We start from the raw sequence: 19444 nt of genomic DNA, 5'->3' as shown, positions 1-19444 counted from the left end.
AAGGATCATCTAGTTCCAACCCCCCTGTCATGGGGGGGAAGGGTGTGTGTGTGCGCCTTACACTCGAAATACAGAAAAGCCCTGCTAGATCGTCCTTTCCATCTAATATTATCCATCTGCTTGGTCTTCAGGACCCCTCCTGAATTTCCACCAAAGCTTTAGTACCTACCAGAGCCAGTAAAGCTAATAAAAAAAAAAAACAAAACCAAAGCAAGTAGTTTGAATTCACGCTTGTCTTCTGGTGCACACTCAAACCTGTTATTCCTCCAAATGAAATTTAGTAATTTTTTTTTTTTTTAGTAGCAGGTGTGACGTATCACTGAGCTCAATGGAGAGAGGTTTGATTCCCTGAACGCACGTGAAGAGCCTCATCTATAGACATTTCCAGAGCAGCGCACCAGTGAGTAGTCTTCTTTTCACTTTTGCTAGTCGCTGCTTATGCAGATGCAAAAAGACGTGAGTCAAACGATTAAAGAGGGTGGTATATTATCACTTTAGCTATGAAAATGAGTAATAATTAATGCTCTTATTAGATCATGTGAAAATTTTGGGGTGCTTGCTACGGAAAGGCAGGGTAGTGTTATGGGGAAATGCTGTTTGAGGGACCATCTAAACATCTAAAACGTGGGCTTTGACTTTCACAGCACTGTTAACTCCGGTGATTACACAGCACACATCCCAATTACCTTGACGTTTCAAGGTGAACAGATCATTTCGGAAAGATCCTGTAAGCTATTAACCACCACCGGGTTATTCTGGTCACATATGTAGTGGATATTTGGTGGCAAAATAAATTAACATTCTTTAGAATTACACATTTGCTATGGGGAAAAAAACATGCCAGTTATTTTAAGATTACTTTTAAAAGCAATAGCATGAGCAGAAACTAAAAAAGAGACCTATCTTTAGCAGATCTTGCTGCTCTGCTCACTTTAATTAGAACTTATTGTGCTTTTATTAAGATATTTTTTTTTGCTGTAAAGTTCACGCCTTCCTTTTCTTACTATTTTCCTTTCTTTCTAATTACAGAAAGAATACATATTTACACTTCAAAAAATAAAATCACGTAACTGAGCTTTGAAAGTGGAAACTGCAAACCACTTCTGACGGAACAAGGCTGTCGTCAGGAAGCGGCTCCAAGTGCAGGACTGAACCATGCTCCAGGAGCAGAATCAAAGTAAATTTTGTGCTTAGCACACACGGGAGTGTAAAAATAACGAAACATAACAAAGGAGTTCTCAGTTTCTTTTTAGTGGAAATGATTAATAGCGACAATTGGAGCAGGGAATTAAAGGCAGAAGAAAAGTAGAAGTTCTTAATTACAATTACCTCGCTACGCACTACTGCCATGCGAACGTGTGATAGGTCTATATTTAACTGAGGAGAAATACACAACTCTTATGAGATATTCACCGTGTACTCCAGGGCTCGGAAAAGACACAAAGCAAAAGGACAGGCTACATCTGCAGAAGCATAACAGAGAGGCCAAAAGCAAGCCAGCCCGCCCAGAGGTGAGTCCTGCTCTCCCTGAAGCAGGTAACTTGACCAGTAGTTTCAAAGCACACCCAGGCTTTGTGATAATAATACAAATGTACCTCCAATATCTTTTACAGTTGTAATGCATTGGGTTAAGCATTAAAAATCGCATCTGCTGCCCTCATACCATCATAGCTATTCCTTTAGAATAACAAAGGACAGAGTGTATTAAGTTCCCTCTTGAGCTTCACGTTTTTTTACTGGAAGAGAATGATGACTCTAGTGCCCTAAAATTTAGACTAAGCTTCTGGTATGTTTTCTTCCCACATGGAAGCACTGTTCATTTTCAGCGTTTTTCCTTTAATATAAACCCTCCTTTGCAAAACTAAAGGTTACAAGACAAAAACTAACGAAACAAAATAACAAAACCCACAAACAAACAAAAACCAACAAAACCCAAACAATTTCAAGGGCATAGGGCAGGACATTTTTCTAACCGAAGAATTAAAGAGCACGAATAATGAAAAGCAGTATCAAGCATTTTACAAGTTTTCATCCATTCCTACCTCATCTTAAATTCCTCCCTTCGATGAGCAGCCAATGGCAACTTCTTTAAAGATGCTGAGGGGCACGCTCGAAAGCACGTAGTCATACAAGCTCGCTACATAACAAGCTTTGGTTTGGTGCACAGCAAACAACAGCACGATTTGCATGGTCAAAATTTAGACTTCAGCACACAAAAGGAAGCATACAAGAGTTCATTCTTTCGCTATTTATTCCAACAACAGGTTTACAATTAAGAGGATTAAACTGTAAAACAACTGTTCTCACTTGTAGGGAAATAGATTTTAATGTGATTTGTAGCCAAAAAGATGCCTCTAAATTGGCTTAGCTATAGATTTAAAGATTATCTATGTGTCTCATTACAGCAGTTCTGATTAAACCTTTTAAAACACACAGATGCCACCCATTTATAGCCAAATTTCTTGTTCATATTAACAGACAAAAACACCTCAGTGTTTTGTAACAGACTAGTCCCTAATGCAGACTGACAAAAAAATTCTCCTTATGAAATATAAGGAGGCGATAAATAAAACATGAAAAAAAGAGGCAGATAAACCTATTTAAATGTGAACACAGTGCAGTTTAAGAAGGGACATACCTCCAAAACTTTCCAAATTCAGCAATACTGTATAGCAGCACAGAAATCTTAAAACAAAACAAAGCAAAAAACCAACAGAACAAACAACCCCCAAAACATCTGTTCCATAATTAAAAACAGGGAGGGGAAAATCAAGGAGGTTGACTATCTGAAGCCTTCACTGTCCTCCTTCCTCGCCACCCACTACAATCGGAGGTTGTTTTATTACGACACATGTCTAGAAGCAATAACTTGCTTTGTGATGCCTGGGAACAGTGCCCAAAACATAGAAACATCTGAATTTAAACTCTCAAATCCTGCCTGTAGATAAGATAGACTAGAAATGTCTCTTTCAGGGTACTCTGGGACTACATATAGAGCAGCAAGGTAAGCAGCACTCCAGCCTGAATTTCAGTTTGTGCCTCAAAGATAGTGTTTTTTTTTTTTTTTTTTTTTAATTTTTGTTCTGGAGAAAGCAAGCAAGCAAGATAAACAAGCACACGTAAATTTCAAAGACAAAGGCTTGTCCTCAGTGACTCCTCCAGCATGCTAGATTTTTTTTTTTCCCTAACATCAGATAAAACACCTCCTTAGTAATTTCTTAACATTAAATACCCGCCTACACTGGATTGCAGTATAATGTATGCTGGGAAGATTGAATGGCGAGTATTTGGTTCCTTGACTTCACACAATACACTTCTGAAACGTGTTTCTGATTAAGCCATAGGAATTCTTGCTTTAAGTACCACTATGAAAGGAAAGGCAACAGTGCCCCGCGTTTGTTTCGCTCTTTTTATTTTCCTCCCTCCATCATAAGCCCCATACCTCTTCTTATGCTAAACATTAAATATTCTACAGGACTCAAATTTAAAAGGGGCTAAATACAAAAATAGCCCATTCATGAAAAATAAACCCTACAACAGCTAATGCAACGGAGTCAGCTAACTTTCCATTTCTCTCAACACACACAGAGACACTAGGGAGCCAAGGAACAGCCTTACCTGGGTAGCTTTTGACCACGGTTGTCTATAAGGTTTGTGCTATACCGGTGAATTTAAACAGTATTCTGCAGTGATCTGATTTTTTTGTTTTTTTTTTTTTAAGAAAATATTTTTGATAGGCTTTGTTTTACGTTCATCTGTGCATCTCTTCAGTATATTATACTTCTCAGCCAGAGCAGCTTAACAGTCAAAATTGATCCACAACAATTGTTAGATTTGCTTGGGACAGATATTTGAGCAACATTGCTCCTAATTGAATACCAAAGCAAAGAGACACTGTCACAAGCAGCAAAAGAATGTGTTAACTAGCCAGGTAGGTATGCCCCTTACTCTTCTAAGACAGCTTTTAAGTGCTTAGTTTGTTTGATGGGCTACATTTTACACAATACCATTGAAGAGCAGAGCTGCTCCTGTAGATAAAATAGACAAAAATCAATTCTGGTTTTGAGGGAGCAATGAAAAACAATGAAAAACAATCAAAATATGGATTAGCTTTTTCGACAGTCCAGGTAGGCAACCCCTGCTGAAGGTTAGGTCAGGCAAGAATACTGCCAATCCCCCTAGTTTAGGATTCGAGAGGAAAACACTCTCCTCATGCTGCCAGTGTTGTACAAAGCTACAGAACAGCCCCTGCAAAAATGCATGGATTTTTAGAAGAATTTCCCATCTCTCCAGAACTGCTGCGTTCAAGAAGCATCTATCCCTTCCCCTAGGGAAACTTCGAATTGTCCTAGTTTCGGTCACTAGTAGCCAGAATGGATGATAGATTTCAAGCTTTGAGGACAGTCAGAGCACAGCAGATTCTCGCATGAACCAGGCAACCAACCTTAAAAGGAAAAACAAATCAATAAAGTAGACAGATCAGGGGTAGTTAAGTGCCTGGCACTCCATGGCTCAGCATGCAGTGCTCATTTTAATCTGAGCACATGGCACTGCATGCTGCTTTGAGACAATCTCAACATGACTCATTACAGGCTGAGGCTACACATCACCACTTTACAAGTTCTCGGATTCAAGCGAAGTGAGCACAGCCTTCAAGGTCTTGGCAAGTTGTTAATGAGACCAAACCACGTACTGTCAGTTCTCCTGTACGTGGGGGCCACACGTTCTTTCTCTTCCAAATATACTTTAACCAAATCACTAATTCAGTCTGGGCACGTTCACTACGAAGTTGTTTGTACAAACACAAGCCTGTCAAACATTTGCAGTTGTTGGACCTTTTTAAAAAGGCCCAGCTCCGAGGAGAGCACACCATGCAGGATTAGCAAGAAATTTTAGCAGCTATATGCAAGAAATCACCACCGGCAACAGCAGCATCCTAGAAGAAGATGAAGACAGAAAACAGCAAACGTGTCATTTTCTCTACATTCCTATCACAAAAATGCACCAAGAGCATTGCAGAGAAATGTTAATAAACCTGACAACTGCAAGTATCAGGTTTTGGAAGATTTGGTTGGAAAGAGAACCTTCTCACTTCCATTCTAAACCCTGACGATCCTCCCATTACATACATACGGATGCTGAAGTAACTGAAAGATCCAGACACGTATCATGAAGAATCACCTGCACTACAAAGGCAGATAAAAATAGGAATTGTCACACTATGTTTAGTCTAATACTGTACTACTTTTCCTTTATATGTTAAGAGTTTTGCATCAGTAAACTCTTGCTGAACTCTCTCTCCATCATGCTCTCTCTGTCCCCTCAGTTCTCCTGAAGCTGAGGCAACGCCTTCTTTCTCCTCCCTCTGCTCCCCTGTGGCCTTCTGATCCCAGGAAAAGACAGAACGAATACAGCACGCTAAATATTGTGGGTACACAGCTCTTCATCGAATACGGTACAAAGTGAGACCGATGACTTTTGGGAACAGTTTTAGGTACACTGGCATGCTGTAAATAAGCAGAGCAAGCACATAAGCTAGCAAGACAGACCTTGCAGGATATACAGAAACTATCTAATGTTAGCACAAAAGAAGGCTGCAGACCAAATTCACCCACACCACGAGCATGTTTGACAAATGCAAAAGAGAATGACATTTAAGGAGTACAGTTATTCTTAAAACAGCATGCTCAGAAACTTTTAAGAGGCACAATGGCTTTCCAACAAGCAGAAGCTTGGAAACAGCGTGCATGAGCAGTGGGCTATGCAAACTCTGGAATACTGTTGTAGCTAAAAACGTGATGTTTAACGTAGCACTACATTCTCTGATTCTATATCTTGAAGATCTCCCAGTCCAAGGTGTGTCTGACAGTTTCAGACACCTCCACCACCTAAGAACATCCGTCTCCAACAGGACAAAAAGCAGTCCTCCTCCCCTGTATCTCCCATCTGCCTGCTTTAGGCAAGACGCTTTCATTCTATGCAGGTACCATTTAACCTTCTCTTACTCCTTTAGCACTGCAGGGCCCAGGGAAGGTGACCTAGATCCCACCTGTGCAGCATCAACAGATCTTTCAGACGGCCTGGCGCTGCGTGACTCCCGTTGCCAGGGATTTGGGAACGAATTCAGCTCAATACCCAGCTCCCTGGTGAAACTCGCAGGGTGGACAACGTGTTCACGTGGGAGAGAGAGGGTGTGGGAATAAGCAACCCAACATTTCACTTCAAATGACAACAGTTGTTTTAGCATTGCTACTGTTTAAGACAGAGCTCACTTTCTCTGTGGTGCTACCTGGTTATTAAATAACACAAATACTTGCCTTGATGTGCTTCCAAGAGCTTTGACAACCCGTTTGTGTGCTTGATGGAATTCTGCTTGTTTAAAAAACCCACTTTGGGGACTACTCCTTTTGCACCAATTAACTTTCCTATAAGGTAGTGGAGAAACAGTAAAACCAACACAAATGAATGGTCACAGACCTAACGCTTTTCATTAATATACTCAAATAAGAGCACTAACATTTAACGGTGGTCTGTTTCAGGAGCACTCAAGAATTCTGCCTTTACATGATAAACAAGACAAAGAAAGAGAAAGTTTAGTTTTAAATATGAAGTAGTGTTCAGGTCAGAGTCCCGTGCAATTAGTGTAGGTTCTGGACTAACACTGTAAGTGATGAGCATCCTTGGGGCTGCACGATAAGGCAGCTTGAGAAGAAGGAAGCTAAAATGCCTGTAAAAAATGTCTAAAAGGACCTCATGCTGTAGAAAACAGAAACAAAATTTAGCAGCCCCTTACTAGGGACAACGGAGGTCATTGCTGGCTGGGGATCAGTGAGTAAGTGAAAGATGTTTAAGAATGTAAAGAGCAAATATTTCACATCTGTGTTTTAACACACGCTACTGTAAAGGAAATGTATGCTTGTTTTGTTGTATGGAGAGCTTTTGCTTAGTGTTTGAGTAGCTGAAATTGCTATAGGGAGCTTGAAATGATTGTAGCTATTAAGTTAAAAGTCAGAGGCTTCAATTGTGATGCTGATTTAAGTAAGTAATTTAATCTGTCTGTCAGCATACTATCAGAATTTCAAGCAGAGAAATTGACCTTTCAGGTCAACCTTTCTTTTTCAGGTCAACTTTCTTAAAGGTCTCAGCTTATTAGCTTTGTTAGAGTGTATGTGCTGGGGGACAAAGGGAAATGCATACACTGCTGAGTGTAAATACCTTTTCCCCATGTTTTATTTTCACAGGAAGCAGATGAAATAAACCAAGACTTTTGATTTCAGGTGGTATAGGGTGTTTGTTCCACAAGAGGGCACTGGAACCATACTTAAAGTGGATCATTAAGCTGCTGTGGAATACTTCACAGAACCAAATCAGAGTAAGAGGAGGTCTGTGCTGCTTTCACATACATACATACTTGCTACTTAGAAGGATTTGGAGGTCTTGATATTACAGAGGTATTCGTAATGTACTCACACTGCCTATAACTCCAGAGGAGCAGCAGGAAGGTTTCTGTAAAAGCACTACCCCACCAAGTGGTAAGACTAAAGATACTTGAAGCTTAAAACATGTCATGCTTCATGTTTTAAATACCAATTTATTAATAAGTTTAAGGTTTTGCATTTAGATCCTGTCTAGAAGAACACGAAGGGCATGATGAGCTCTTCTCGTCTGCACGAAGTGACTTGGGTTTGAAATTAAAAAAATCTGCCTAAAACAGAGGCAGTTAGAAAAAACTGTATGAGGCAGCAGCAGACAGGAAGGTAAAAGTAAGCATCCAAAAAAATCAGCACTAGTGTAACGCACTTCCAAAGTCCTGTACACTCATATGAAATAAACGACACCCTGTAATCTACTACCAGGCTCTAAGTGCAAAATTCGGATCCTATATTCCATTCACTGCACCATGCACACAACTCCCACTGACATCTCATGGCAGCAGGGCAAGGAGCTGTGTGTCTTGCTAGTTAGTGGGGTTCTCCTGAGGCTTTTGACAGGCCAAACAGAAACACCCCTCACATGGGCCTGCAATCCCAAAGTAGGGCACATGCAGCCCTGCTGCCATTGCTTTCAGAAATATTGAGGAAACGCTTATCAAAATAAGTTATATGAGAGGCAACCTGTGACGTTCCAAGTCTTAGGTGAAACTTTCAGCGTACCAGGTACTGCAATGTGACTACTCTGTAGCTCTGACACACCTCAAAGGAGATGGATATAAGTCGTTAACAATGTGCTAAAGTGCTTAACAAGAGGACTAGGTGTCAAGCATCCCCAAGTAGCAACACATGATCTATGGGCTATGAGCTCTATGATGGGCTCCCAAAGTAACACGCTGGTGATCCTTGGATTGCCAAACACACATTTGATCCTAGTATTGACATATGAGCTGCACTGGCTCTGTATCTGAAGTCCCATACAGAAAGGTGTGTGGAAGTATTGTTCAGATTGCATCTTGTTGTCAAGACGTCAATTCCAGTCTGTCATGGAACTGAACAAGAACAGATCAAGTTGCTCTATGAATCTTTCAAGTCTGCATGATATGAACATACTAAGGAATGCTCAAAGTGCAACGGGGAATATTTAATAGTAACATCTAAATATAGTTTGCATTTTTTTTTTTAGAATACTAAGTGGTTGAGTAATTGCATGTATAAGTAATAATCCTAGCAAAGGTTTGTGTTAAGTACTTAAGGTAGAAATTCAAAGTTCTCTCTCTACAGTTGTTTTCTTTGGTCTGAAGGATGAACTGAAAACTCCAAAATCTCAGGATACTTGTCAGATTGAAGTGTGAGTTCTGTGTATGCATTCTTGAAATAATTCTGGTTTTGGAGGCAAGTTCACTTTCACACAGCCTGTCAAGTTTCCTCTCAAGTCTGTTGAAGTTTACAGCAGGAGAAAAACATTTCCCCAAACCTTATGGAAATAAGATAAAAAATGGAAAGGTATATTTGCCTAACTGATTTTTGATTTAAACCACAAATCATTATCAAGGTTGAATTAACCAGCATGTTTATTTTATGTTCTGCAGAAGAACATTTACACTGTCAGGTTCACGCTTTCAGGTTTCTTGCACTCAGACAGAAGACGACCTAAAGGGTATTATAGACAGAAATGGAAGAGAGAGAAATATTAAGACAGGAAGAGTCCCAGGAAAAGGCAAAAATACAGAGTAAAATACTTATTAAATACTAAAATTCTGACATACAACGATCAAATGAATATGCTATGGCACATTCAGCTCCTTTCTTGAATTACCAGCTTTATGGATTCCTTAATAAACAATCAAAACCCACAACCTACCAGACAAATATATTCATGGTCACTTTGTTAATCTGTGGCCATGCTAGCAAAAAAAAAAAAAAAAAAAAAAAAAAGAAGGATAACACTTCTTTTCATGTGGGTTCCTCCCCACATTCAAGAAACACCAACTTCTTAAACTGCATATACAGTGATAGTCATCTTCAAAATGAAGATCCTGAATCATGAATTAATACAAACAGAAGCTAAGAGTCAGCCAAACTATAGGAGTACATTTTTAGGAGTTACAGTAAGATTTAATGAAGAAAAGCACACAAAAGAAAACTGTAAAAGATTATTTTGTGGTTCAAAACCAGCCATTGTTTGTTATCTTCTCAGTTCTGTGAATGTATCTTTAAATTAGCCTTTTGGCTAAATTTCAAAATAGAGTTGCTTTCATTGAGGTTTGACTAGAACAATTTTAACCTTTTGAGTTACAACTTTTTTTTTTTTTTTTTTAAAAAAAGATCTTAATAAAAGACCTTAATAAAAAGTAAACAGACATGATTTTTTCTTCCACATTAGCAAAAGACACTCTTGAGATGAGAAGTTAGATTTCTACTACTGCCTGTGGTATTGGGGTATGTAAGAGAAGGACAGTTCAGTGTTAAGGGACGAAAGGTAGCAGTGTACAAGCTGACGTTACGGAAATCAGTAAGAGACCCACCAGATGGGCCTTAATACCACTTCCTACACTACATTTAGCCAAACAGCATTCAGTTATCTGTACAACTGCTGTGCTGTCAATCAGCAAAAATGCAGAAGACCGTAGAAGATAGTATTAATCTGATGACATAGTCCTCAAATATCAACTACGCTGGAATCATCCATACCATATCAAGAAGTATGGATGACCTCTGGTCTATGCTTAGACAGAAGAGTTCTAGATGCTAAATCAGAGCAGCTTTTTCCATGTTTTTCCTCTAGAGGTGGAAATATAAATAAAATAAAATCATAAAAAAAATAATCAGGGAGAGTCCTTGCAATACTAAAAATCAAAAGCATTATTGTCAAGTGAGGTTTTCATTTAAAAACAAAAGAAAGATTAGATGAAAAGACACTTAGTGACAATTTGGGAGAAATCTGGGATACCAAACATTGTGTTTGTAAAGGGCTTATTCAAGCAGCCACTAACAACAAAGCGCTGCATGTCAAATATTTTCAAATATTTTAGCTGGGAGAGATTAGGTTCAACATTGACATTCTCGGCAGATTTTTGGGGGGTGAAGAGCAGTGACCACAGGCCCCATATCAACAAAATACCATTGACATTATATAGTCTATTCCATATAGACTGAACACTAGAAAATGACATACAAAGTACTGAACACACTGAAATGGTAAGAACTAAAACTAGAGCTGCTCTTTACCAATTTCTTCAGCTTTAAGAAAACAAATCCATCCAACTGCAAAATTTGAAGGGATGTGCAAAGGGGCCATTGAGTAGCCTAGCAGCAGCAGCTGTGCACTTCCATAAATACTCAGCCCAGCATTCCTCATTTACCAGTAAGAGATATCAGTCAGGCTGTTAAGGTATTACTGACATGCTCAGGAGGTAATTTGCACTCAGTGGTAGCTCTCTAGATATTTAAGAAGTCATCCTCAAGCACTTCTTAATGGACCATAACTTCTCCATTAAAACTAGTGCCTCAACCCTGGTCCTTATGGGGAAAATACACTACAAAGAGAAGGGAGGATCCTTGGAGAAACAGCACAGTAACCAGGAATTTCAGGTGCAACACTCAAGGCAAAAGGACACTATTTCACTCGTGGTCCATCTTTCAGTAGTTGCTTACCGCTGCATGCAGAAGAAGTGATGTTGTAGAGAAAAGGGTAAAACTGCAAACAGCGGATCATCTTCAGGCTGCTTTCACACTCCAGACACTTGGTAGTCAAATCCAGTGCATGTCTGAAGGCCTGCAGGGCTCCACTGATGTTGTTCAGAGCCAGATAGGCATTTCCTAGGCTCAAAAAAGTCAGAGGCTACAAAGAGAAAAGCAATATACCTCAGTGTAAGTATGTTCACCGTTTAAAATAGAATAGGAAAAACCCCTATCAATCCACACCCTCCCAAACTTGGTAAACTTTTTCAATAGGGATTGCCTATTCCTTGAAAGGAGAGCTAACAGCTTGATGCACTGGTGCTAAACAAAGCTGTTCTGACATAAGGCTGTATTCAGGATTCCAGTTTTCCACAAAAAAGCTGTTAAACACACACTGGGATGAACCATCATGAACAATGCTTACCGCACAGAGTAATAAAGAACTGAACTAAAACATCTGAGGATATTTCTGAATGATTGAAAGTCAGCACAAATATAAAAATATTACTACAATTTTAGCAGTACAGATAAATTTGAATAGTCAACAATGTTCAGCATTTACTCGAGCAGACAGAGGTTACTGAAAACGCCCATTTCATACTAGCTTAGGGATGTATGTTTATTTTCAGTTCTTTTTAAAACCTCATACTTTTGTCCATTGCTTTTGGCCATTCTCCACATAATATGTATTTTTAAAGCACAGATCATGAACACCTTTTTTACTGGCTAGAACTGAATCAGCAAATACAGGCACATAGTAAGGCATTACTTTTTCTTTGACTGAAAACAGTCCTTTACTTACACAAAGAAATTTGCTACAATTAATAGAATACTAGAATAATTACTATAATATTATGACATGGCAGCCATTTTTTCCCCTTATGAGGTAGTTTTACATTCATTATCTGAAAATTTGGAGATTGACGAACAGCATCAGATTTTTCAAACTCTCCTTGTATTATTAAGCGTCATTCAGAAAAAGTTGAGCAACTGCATTCAAAAGTCTAAACTTTTGCTCTCAAAGCACATGCTTAACTCCCTGTAGCTGTCATTCATTTTGATTTATATTTACTTTTCATTGTACTCCAGACAGTTTCATTTAAGCACAATTTTTCCTGCCAGATTTTTTTTTGAGACAATAATCACTTCAGGACTGTAAATGCCTGAAAAAATAGGATCAGGCATTGTTGTAATGAGGCAGGACTCACCAATACTGTTGAAGAAAAGTCCTAATCCATGCAGTGTGGTCCTAGGTTAACCTTCGTGGCTGTATTTTCAATTGTTCTTCTTAAGGCACGTCACTTAAGTGTAGTTCTTTGTATAATTTGTTTTTGCACTCTTACCTGTGACCCACATGGGCCAGATTCTTTTCCAAGAAGTGCAAAATTGTTGCTGAATGTTATATTAAAAAAGCTTACTCTGCTTCTTGCTTTCAGTGCTAGGTGACTGGCAGCGGGGCAGGTGTAAGCCCTCTGTCTTATCTAACTACAGAGGTGCAAGCACAGGAAAAAGTTATTTCAGCTTCTTACTGAAGCATTGCAAATTTAAGACCAAGACTACTTGCCAGAGAACAGGTACCATGACATGCATATCTAAACCCCAATCTAACCTCAGGTCCCGTCTCATTTTAACATTTTTCCCTCTCCTTTCCTTTTCACAATCATTCTGGCCAGTTCAGTGGTTTAAACAGCTTATACAGTGACTTTTTCCCTTAGATAGGCGACAATCTACAAAATGTTTATAATCTTACCATTCAGAAATGCAATAACTGTTTTAAATCTATGTTTGGAAATTAAGTCAAAATAACTAGGACACACATTTACATCCAGGTATGTACATTAAATCTAGGGACAAATAAAACAGTATGTAAAAAAAGCAAACCCAAAAACCAAGTGGCACAGAAAGATGTCCACACAGTCAAAGACCTTACTAACATGTCTGCTACTTAAAGGGTTTAAAAATCAAGACAGAATGACAACAGCATTATGATCTCTCTTTTAAATGACAATGTTGCCAAAATATCAGGACTGGATTCCCTGAAGCCACTGGTGACACAGGCTTTGGGAAGCAAAAGTCTGTCATCTATTCCAGAAGCATTTCTGTTCCAGGTGCCTACATTCTCAGCAACCAGCATCACCAAGTTAGATCAAGAGTGTGAATGAAAACCAACATCCGATCCAAACCACGAGTTGGAAGCTGAGCTGCATGCTTCAGGTAAATAAGGACAAATCCATAACACTCCTAATCGAGTAAAGGAAAGGACATCCACTACTGAACCAACACACACACAAAAATCTTACCTCGGAGGCATTGATAGCCAAAGCCTGCAGCAAGAGCCTGCTGGCATCCAAATGAAGACCATAATGAATCAAGAGGTTAGCAAGATTGACCAGAGGGATATCCTGATATTCACGTGGAGCCAAATTAAATGCTTTTTGCAAACAGGTGATGGCAAAGGTGCTATTTCCAACTGCACGCCAGTACAATCCAGCTTCATTAAGCACAAGCCACAGAGAATCTTCGGGCTATAGGAGAGTCAGGGAATAGGATGAAAATACCCACAAGAAAGGTGCCTCAGTGAGACAGAAGTGCTCAGTTTGGTGAAAAACAAACAAAACTCACCCTTGCATACTATTTTACTAGATAGATACATATCACACTTCACCCCGCTCACACACTGAGTTTTATCAGTGCACAGCAGATTGAACAAACTGATCCGCACTGTAATTTAGTAGGAGCTGTTGCTCACACACTTTACTCATATGACTGCCTTCTGACATGACCACAAAATCCTTTAAAATATGCAACTGATAATGGTTAGCTCACTTCAGAGCCTTAAAATTACACCAACACAGTTCTATGCAAAAATGTTACCAATTTGAAGGTCAGGCAGTTTCCAACCACTAGTTAAATGTCCTTCCTCGTCCTATACCCAACTTCAAGACTGTCAATTTAAGGTTTCAGAATTGCTTTTTCTTAGTTATCTATTTATGTTTTATGAATAGATGACAAGGTGACAAGATGATGCAGGAGATGCTGTTTGAAGATTATAAAACAGCAAGTAACAAGTGAGGGCATGTGGAATAACGGAGGAAGTGTCAAATACACCTTAAATGTTCCTTCCTCCTCTTTCACCTAGAACAGAAAAAACAAACACTCATCCTAGAGAAAAAATAGCAACATTTTAAAATCCTGTCAAGTGGGCAGAGCTAAGTAAAACATCCTCTTTCAGATGGAGCAGATGGAAATGCTTTAGAAACATTTATGTTCTAGTTTTTTTAATATTTTCAGTGCTACCCAATTATACGAAGAGCTTAAAGTATAAAAGCATCAACTAAAATTAATGTCTGTTCCAACCTACATGTTGGAAGCTCAAATCCACACGTGAACAGGAAACATGCAGCTAGGACTAAAGAAGCAAAACAGATAGGGATGCTTACAGTAGCGTTGTATTAACCATACAGCTGGCATTACAGAAATAATGTATTGAAAAAGTTAACTGATACAAAGATTTTCTTCAAAATTTTAAAGGCAACCTCATATAGAAGGGCTTTTCCTGTGGTTCAAGAGGTACAGGAAGATACCACTAGGATATATCAACTTTTTGTCAGGAGTATCTTACATAATAACCTATAATTGTGCAATTATTTATCACCCTTGTTTTGCAGTGCACACACATCACTCGCATGTTATTAGTGCTGATCTCCTCACTGAACCACTCTCCATACTCAGGTCTTAATGTCCTATAACTAAATCATAAGCAAGTTATGAACACTTTGTTTTTCCCATTACAAAGATACCAGCTGTGGCATTTGTGCCCTTGAAAGCTGATCACTAGCAGAGTAGGCACGACATAACACTATTCAGGCATCAGCACGTAGCTGATGAAGAAGTTCAGACTTTTAATATGAAGGCAACAGAATGCAACAGTAAAAAAACAAAATATGTATGCACTGCAACAGTAAGATATTAGACATATATAGGTTTATTCTGAATAGTGTAACAGGAATCTACTCCTGCTGTTAATTTTTCTTCTGTGTAAGACAGATGCACATCATAAATTGTACTGATTTTAGACTAAAACCAATACATACATACACTGCCTTGACACAACTCATATGAGAGAGTTAATTTGAGAAATAATCAGCTTGAGATGTCAAAAAAGAGCCAACTTCTATCTCAATGCTTCCTGTCATTTGACTTATGATGACTCTCAAAGGCCCCACGCAAGATGGAGGTGGCGTTACACAGATGTACACGCTCTGCCCCGGAGTGCTAATTATCCTGACAGAAGACTGACAGTGGGTTGGTTGTCTTTTTGGGGGTGGGGAGGATGGGGGCAGGTTGGTGGGGAGGAGAAGTTAAGAGCAAGAGGCAGACATGCAAGAAGGGGTAAAAGATCAAACTGTACTGAGTTACTTTGTTCTTTTAAATTAATGTCTGCCAGGATTAGCTAGTATGTTGCTGCTCAGTATCCTGCAGTCACAACAAGAACAAATAACTACACCCAGCTAAAGGAAATAGCTTTTCTCTTTCTGTCTGTGCATCTCTTATAAGCCTGGACTTTCAAGTTAGTTTCATCTCACTCACAGGCACAGCAAATAACCTTACTTCTTGAACATCTCTGACTGACTTTATTAAAAGTATAGAAACAAGCCTCAAGTAAGAATTCTCCATTTATCTCATCTTATAGTTTTTGACATACCTTTTTCATGGCATGATTAAGAAATGCTCCCATATTTTCCTGTGTAATAGTTTGATTGTTGATACGAGAATGCAAGATCTAGACAAAGAGATTTTTTTTATTTTTAAAAGAGAAAAGATTTGAATGACCGATGTAGCTATATATTGTAAAATTTCAAAGGATTTGAAATTTAGTTAAAAGAAGATAAAATGTCTAAATTAATCATTACATGTTCACATTATTTATATCATTTAAGCAGTCAATCTACAGAAAGCAATATGAAGGACTAATCTCAGCCTAAAGTTACCAACTTGGTAGAATACAGCCATTATTGGAAATCTCAAGAAGATGAATCATTTCAGGTGACTATTAGAAGTTTTAAAATAAAATAGTAATTTTAAGTAAATTATTTTTCTTATTCTATGTGCAGTATTTAAGCGTTTTAAGAGAGGTCAGACAATAGCCTTATGCTGAGCGACAAACTCTCCCTTTCTCCAGCAGTATTAGGAAGCACTTGCTTTCATTTTTGAATATGTGGTATGAAGTCATCTTTTAAATATCAGAACCTTGATGTCCTGAATAAGAATTTTAAGGCAAAAAAAAAGATGAAATTTAAAACAGAAGAGAACCAATGAGAATGCATCTCTTACTTGTCTTGCGTGATCATCTGGCATCTTAAATTTCAGATCTAGATTACTGTCTAGTTCTTTGACCAGTAGGAACAGGGATTCATTGTTACGAGCGTCAGTAATGGGAGAACAGTCTGGTGGCTGGGTTTCTCCATGCCCAACAGATTCTCTTGCGGTATTTAGGATTGACTGGACTCTAGGAATAAAGAGATCCAAGACAAATCAATAGCACATGCTGCAAGTCACTGATACGTAAATATAAGAATCAGCTATGTAACAACTGACAAGTCTCACACTGTGGACTGGAAATGAGCTAGAAATGATAAGAGTTCAAGGACCATCCTCCCTTCACAAGCATTAATGGATAAGGTTTTTATTTCCAACTTTTAAGCTTATAATACCAGTAAACAACGAACAATTCAGTAGAGATTAAGAAACAGAAGGTCCTAATATTATGCTACCAAGGGCTGTATGAAGCTTAGGATTAAATAGATAAGTGAAAAAGAAAATGAAAAATTATTTTAAACTAAAGTTTTAATTTGAAAACATCATCAAGAAGTAGCCAGATTATTTCAAAAGAACATTCTATTTAAGGCAACACCGTTTTTTCAAAGGAAGCTTCAAGGCATTTGTGGATGGGAACCTCTGCTTTAACAAATGCTCAATACTAGAATCATACTGACTACGAGAAAAAAAAAAAGCATCTCAAGTATCCCCATTGTTATTTTAAGTGAATAGAATATTATAAAATTACCTTGACCCACACAAGATAGTTACTGCAGTGTAGACACATTTGTTTTACCCTATTTAATAATAAATACTGTTGGCTATTCCACAACTAAGCTGGTTTTCTACCTCTGTCCCAAAGGAATAATCCAAGGCTTTCTGGTCTACACAGTTTGCCAATAACATAACTAAAGCTAAGAGGATGTCTGCAACCTACAACAGTTAATTATGCTTATTAGACAGAGAGAACAGACCTGATCTCTCTTTCTCTTAAAATATGCTCTAGAATATGTTCATACATGCACTTAAACCTTCATTCTTCTAGTAATACTGTAGATATTTCATGCATTCGTCTTGCACCAAATAAAGTCAAGAATAGAATTTGGTCTGTTACAGTTACAGAAAAAAACAAACAAACAGTAAAGGAAAATCACTCATTCCCTGGGACAGCCAAAGGAAGAGACATGAATACATCTGTATCATTGGTTACTAATTGTATCCATCCTCTCCAGAGAGCAAAAGGCCATTAAAACTTTGTGTCAAAATGTATAAACATGAGTTTTTAAAATCAACACTTGCCTGAATCCCCTGTTTTCTGGGGGAAGGAAATAAGATGGCAGCTCTTCTGGATCAGGAATTTTGGGGAAAGATTTCATGCACTCTGATCGTTGAGGCCAAAGAATATGCTGCTTGTCCTAAGGGGCAAAGGCATTGTTTTGATTATTTGATCAACATTTTTAACATTCCAGTTAACAATCTAATAAGAAATAAGGAATAATCTGGAGGAAGAAAAGAGTAGAGATCTTCAGAACTATATATATATTTTTTAATCTTTTCTGGAACAGCATCTCAGTTTCTATTTTTACTCAGCTGTATTGCTTTCCTTGCACTAGATTTTTGCAAAGGCAGTGAATAACAACCACCCCCTCTGTACTGTAGTAGAGTTTTAAATTACTGGGAACTGGTATGCAGAAACCATAGAGATAAGCATAACAAAATAAAGAAATGCTACACATTCTCACACAAACAAGGACAAGATGACATGCACACTTTCAAAACTCCTCTTTGAAACAGCAAAACTTATCCTGTTCACTTACTCTACTGGATTCTACACTCCACACTGAAACAATGGAACGAGCAACAGGGGAAGACCGCAAGGACTGGCTGTGATCACTCTGGTTTGTATCAAGATCGAAATTCAGAGATGTCATACTAGAAGTTGAAGAGTCCTCACCAAACTATAAACAGAAAAAATGCAGTATTTCATAAGGAAAAGAGATGTTATATTATTGGCTGGATTTCTACACATTTTTTCCTCACTGCTTTATGTAATTAATCTTACTGATAACCTGAAAATTAAGTAGCAGGGAAAAAATGGGAATTCAAGTTCCTTGATCCACTCACACCATGGAAAAAGCAATATCCACATTATAAGTAAGTCAGTAATGAAAATACAACTACAAATCACCAAATAATGCTAAGAGGTATCAAGCCAACATTTCTAATAGACCGCAAGCTATATGTACATATATAGACCAGACCACGTATCTCTAGTTCAGGTCAGAGCTACCAAGATTAATGGCTTGCAAAACTACCTTAATAACCTGAATAGGAAGAACATCCAAGAAGAAAACATAGCATAATAAAAAATAATTATTCCTGTTTTCTTAAGTTAGTTAAGAGGAAGCTCCAGAACACATTCCACATTACAGAATACATTAAAGGATAATCTTTATCTGTAGTTCTAACACATCAGCAGGGATGCTTGGCTAGCTTTTGTTCTGGGTTTTCAGTGTTAGCACACACTCTGCTTCCAGCACTTCTGATTATTCCTCTATCAAATTTCCTTGGTGCACTGTCTAGTTCAAGATATGCAATTAGCAAATGCTCATGAAAGCAGGCTAACGCATCATTTTAGTGCTGCAAAAAGCACTCACTAGATTCACCACAAATGAGCTCTACTCTTCTGTTAATTCTGTACTGCAGCTTTGTGCTCCTTCTGGCAGGAAAAAATTATAAATTCAAAGGAATATGCAACAGCTACATAGTTGGAGTCATACTGATAGCATAATAAACAAAAGAAATTTCAATTCACTGAGGCTGTAGAGACAAGTGATTAATACAATATTAAACGCATTTTTGAACTACTTTGATGGAAAGTACATTCCAATGCAGAGTAATTCTCGTTCCACATACCACTTGTACACTTGAATCGAAAACCTAGAAATCTTTGCCTCTTCATTAACTAATACTTTTCCTGTCCTCTTTGATGGGATAATGAATTGGAAAAT

General features: G+C 38.2%; 1 protein-coding gene across 1 annotated transcript in view; it reads right to left on the bottom strand.

The window, feature by feature from the left end:
- Positions 1 to 19444, bottom strand: part of TTC17 (tetratricopeptide repeat domain 17) — a 54657-nt gene that overhangs the window by 15514 nt on the left and 19699 nt on the right. Inside the window, exons 11-16 of the mRNA XM_032188045.1 lie at positions 18251 to 18391; positions 17733 to 17848; positions 16449 to 16623; positions 15820 to 15897; positions 13415 to 13639; positions 11088 to 11274 (exon numbers count right to left, since the gene is read on the bottom strand). Of these exons, the coding sequence (XP_032043936.1) occupies positions 11088 to 11274; positions 13415 to 13639; positions 15820 to 15897; positions 16449 to 16623; positions 17733 to 17848; positions 18251 to 18391 (922 nt within the window). The remainder of the gene's footprint in view (positions 1 to 11087; positions 11275 to 13414; positions 13640 to 15819; positions 15898 to 16448; positions 16624 to 17732; positions 17849 to 18250; positions 18392 to 19444) is intronic.

Source organism: Aythya fuligula, chromosome 5, assembly GCF_009819795.1.
Source record: "Aythya fuligula isolate bAytFul2 chromosome 5, bAytFul2.pri, whole genome shotgun sequence".
Lineage (NCBI taxonomy): Eukaryota > Metazoa > Chordata > Aves > Anseriformes > Anatidae > Aythya > Aythya fuligula.
The sequence above is the reverse complement of the archived record's forward strand: the minus strand, read 5'-3'. Positions and strand labels throughout refer to the sequence as shown.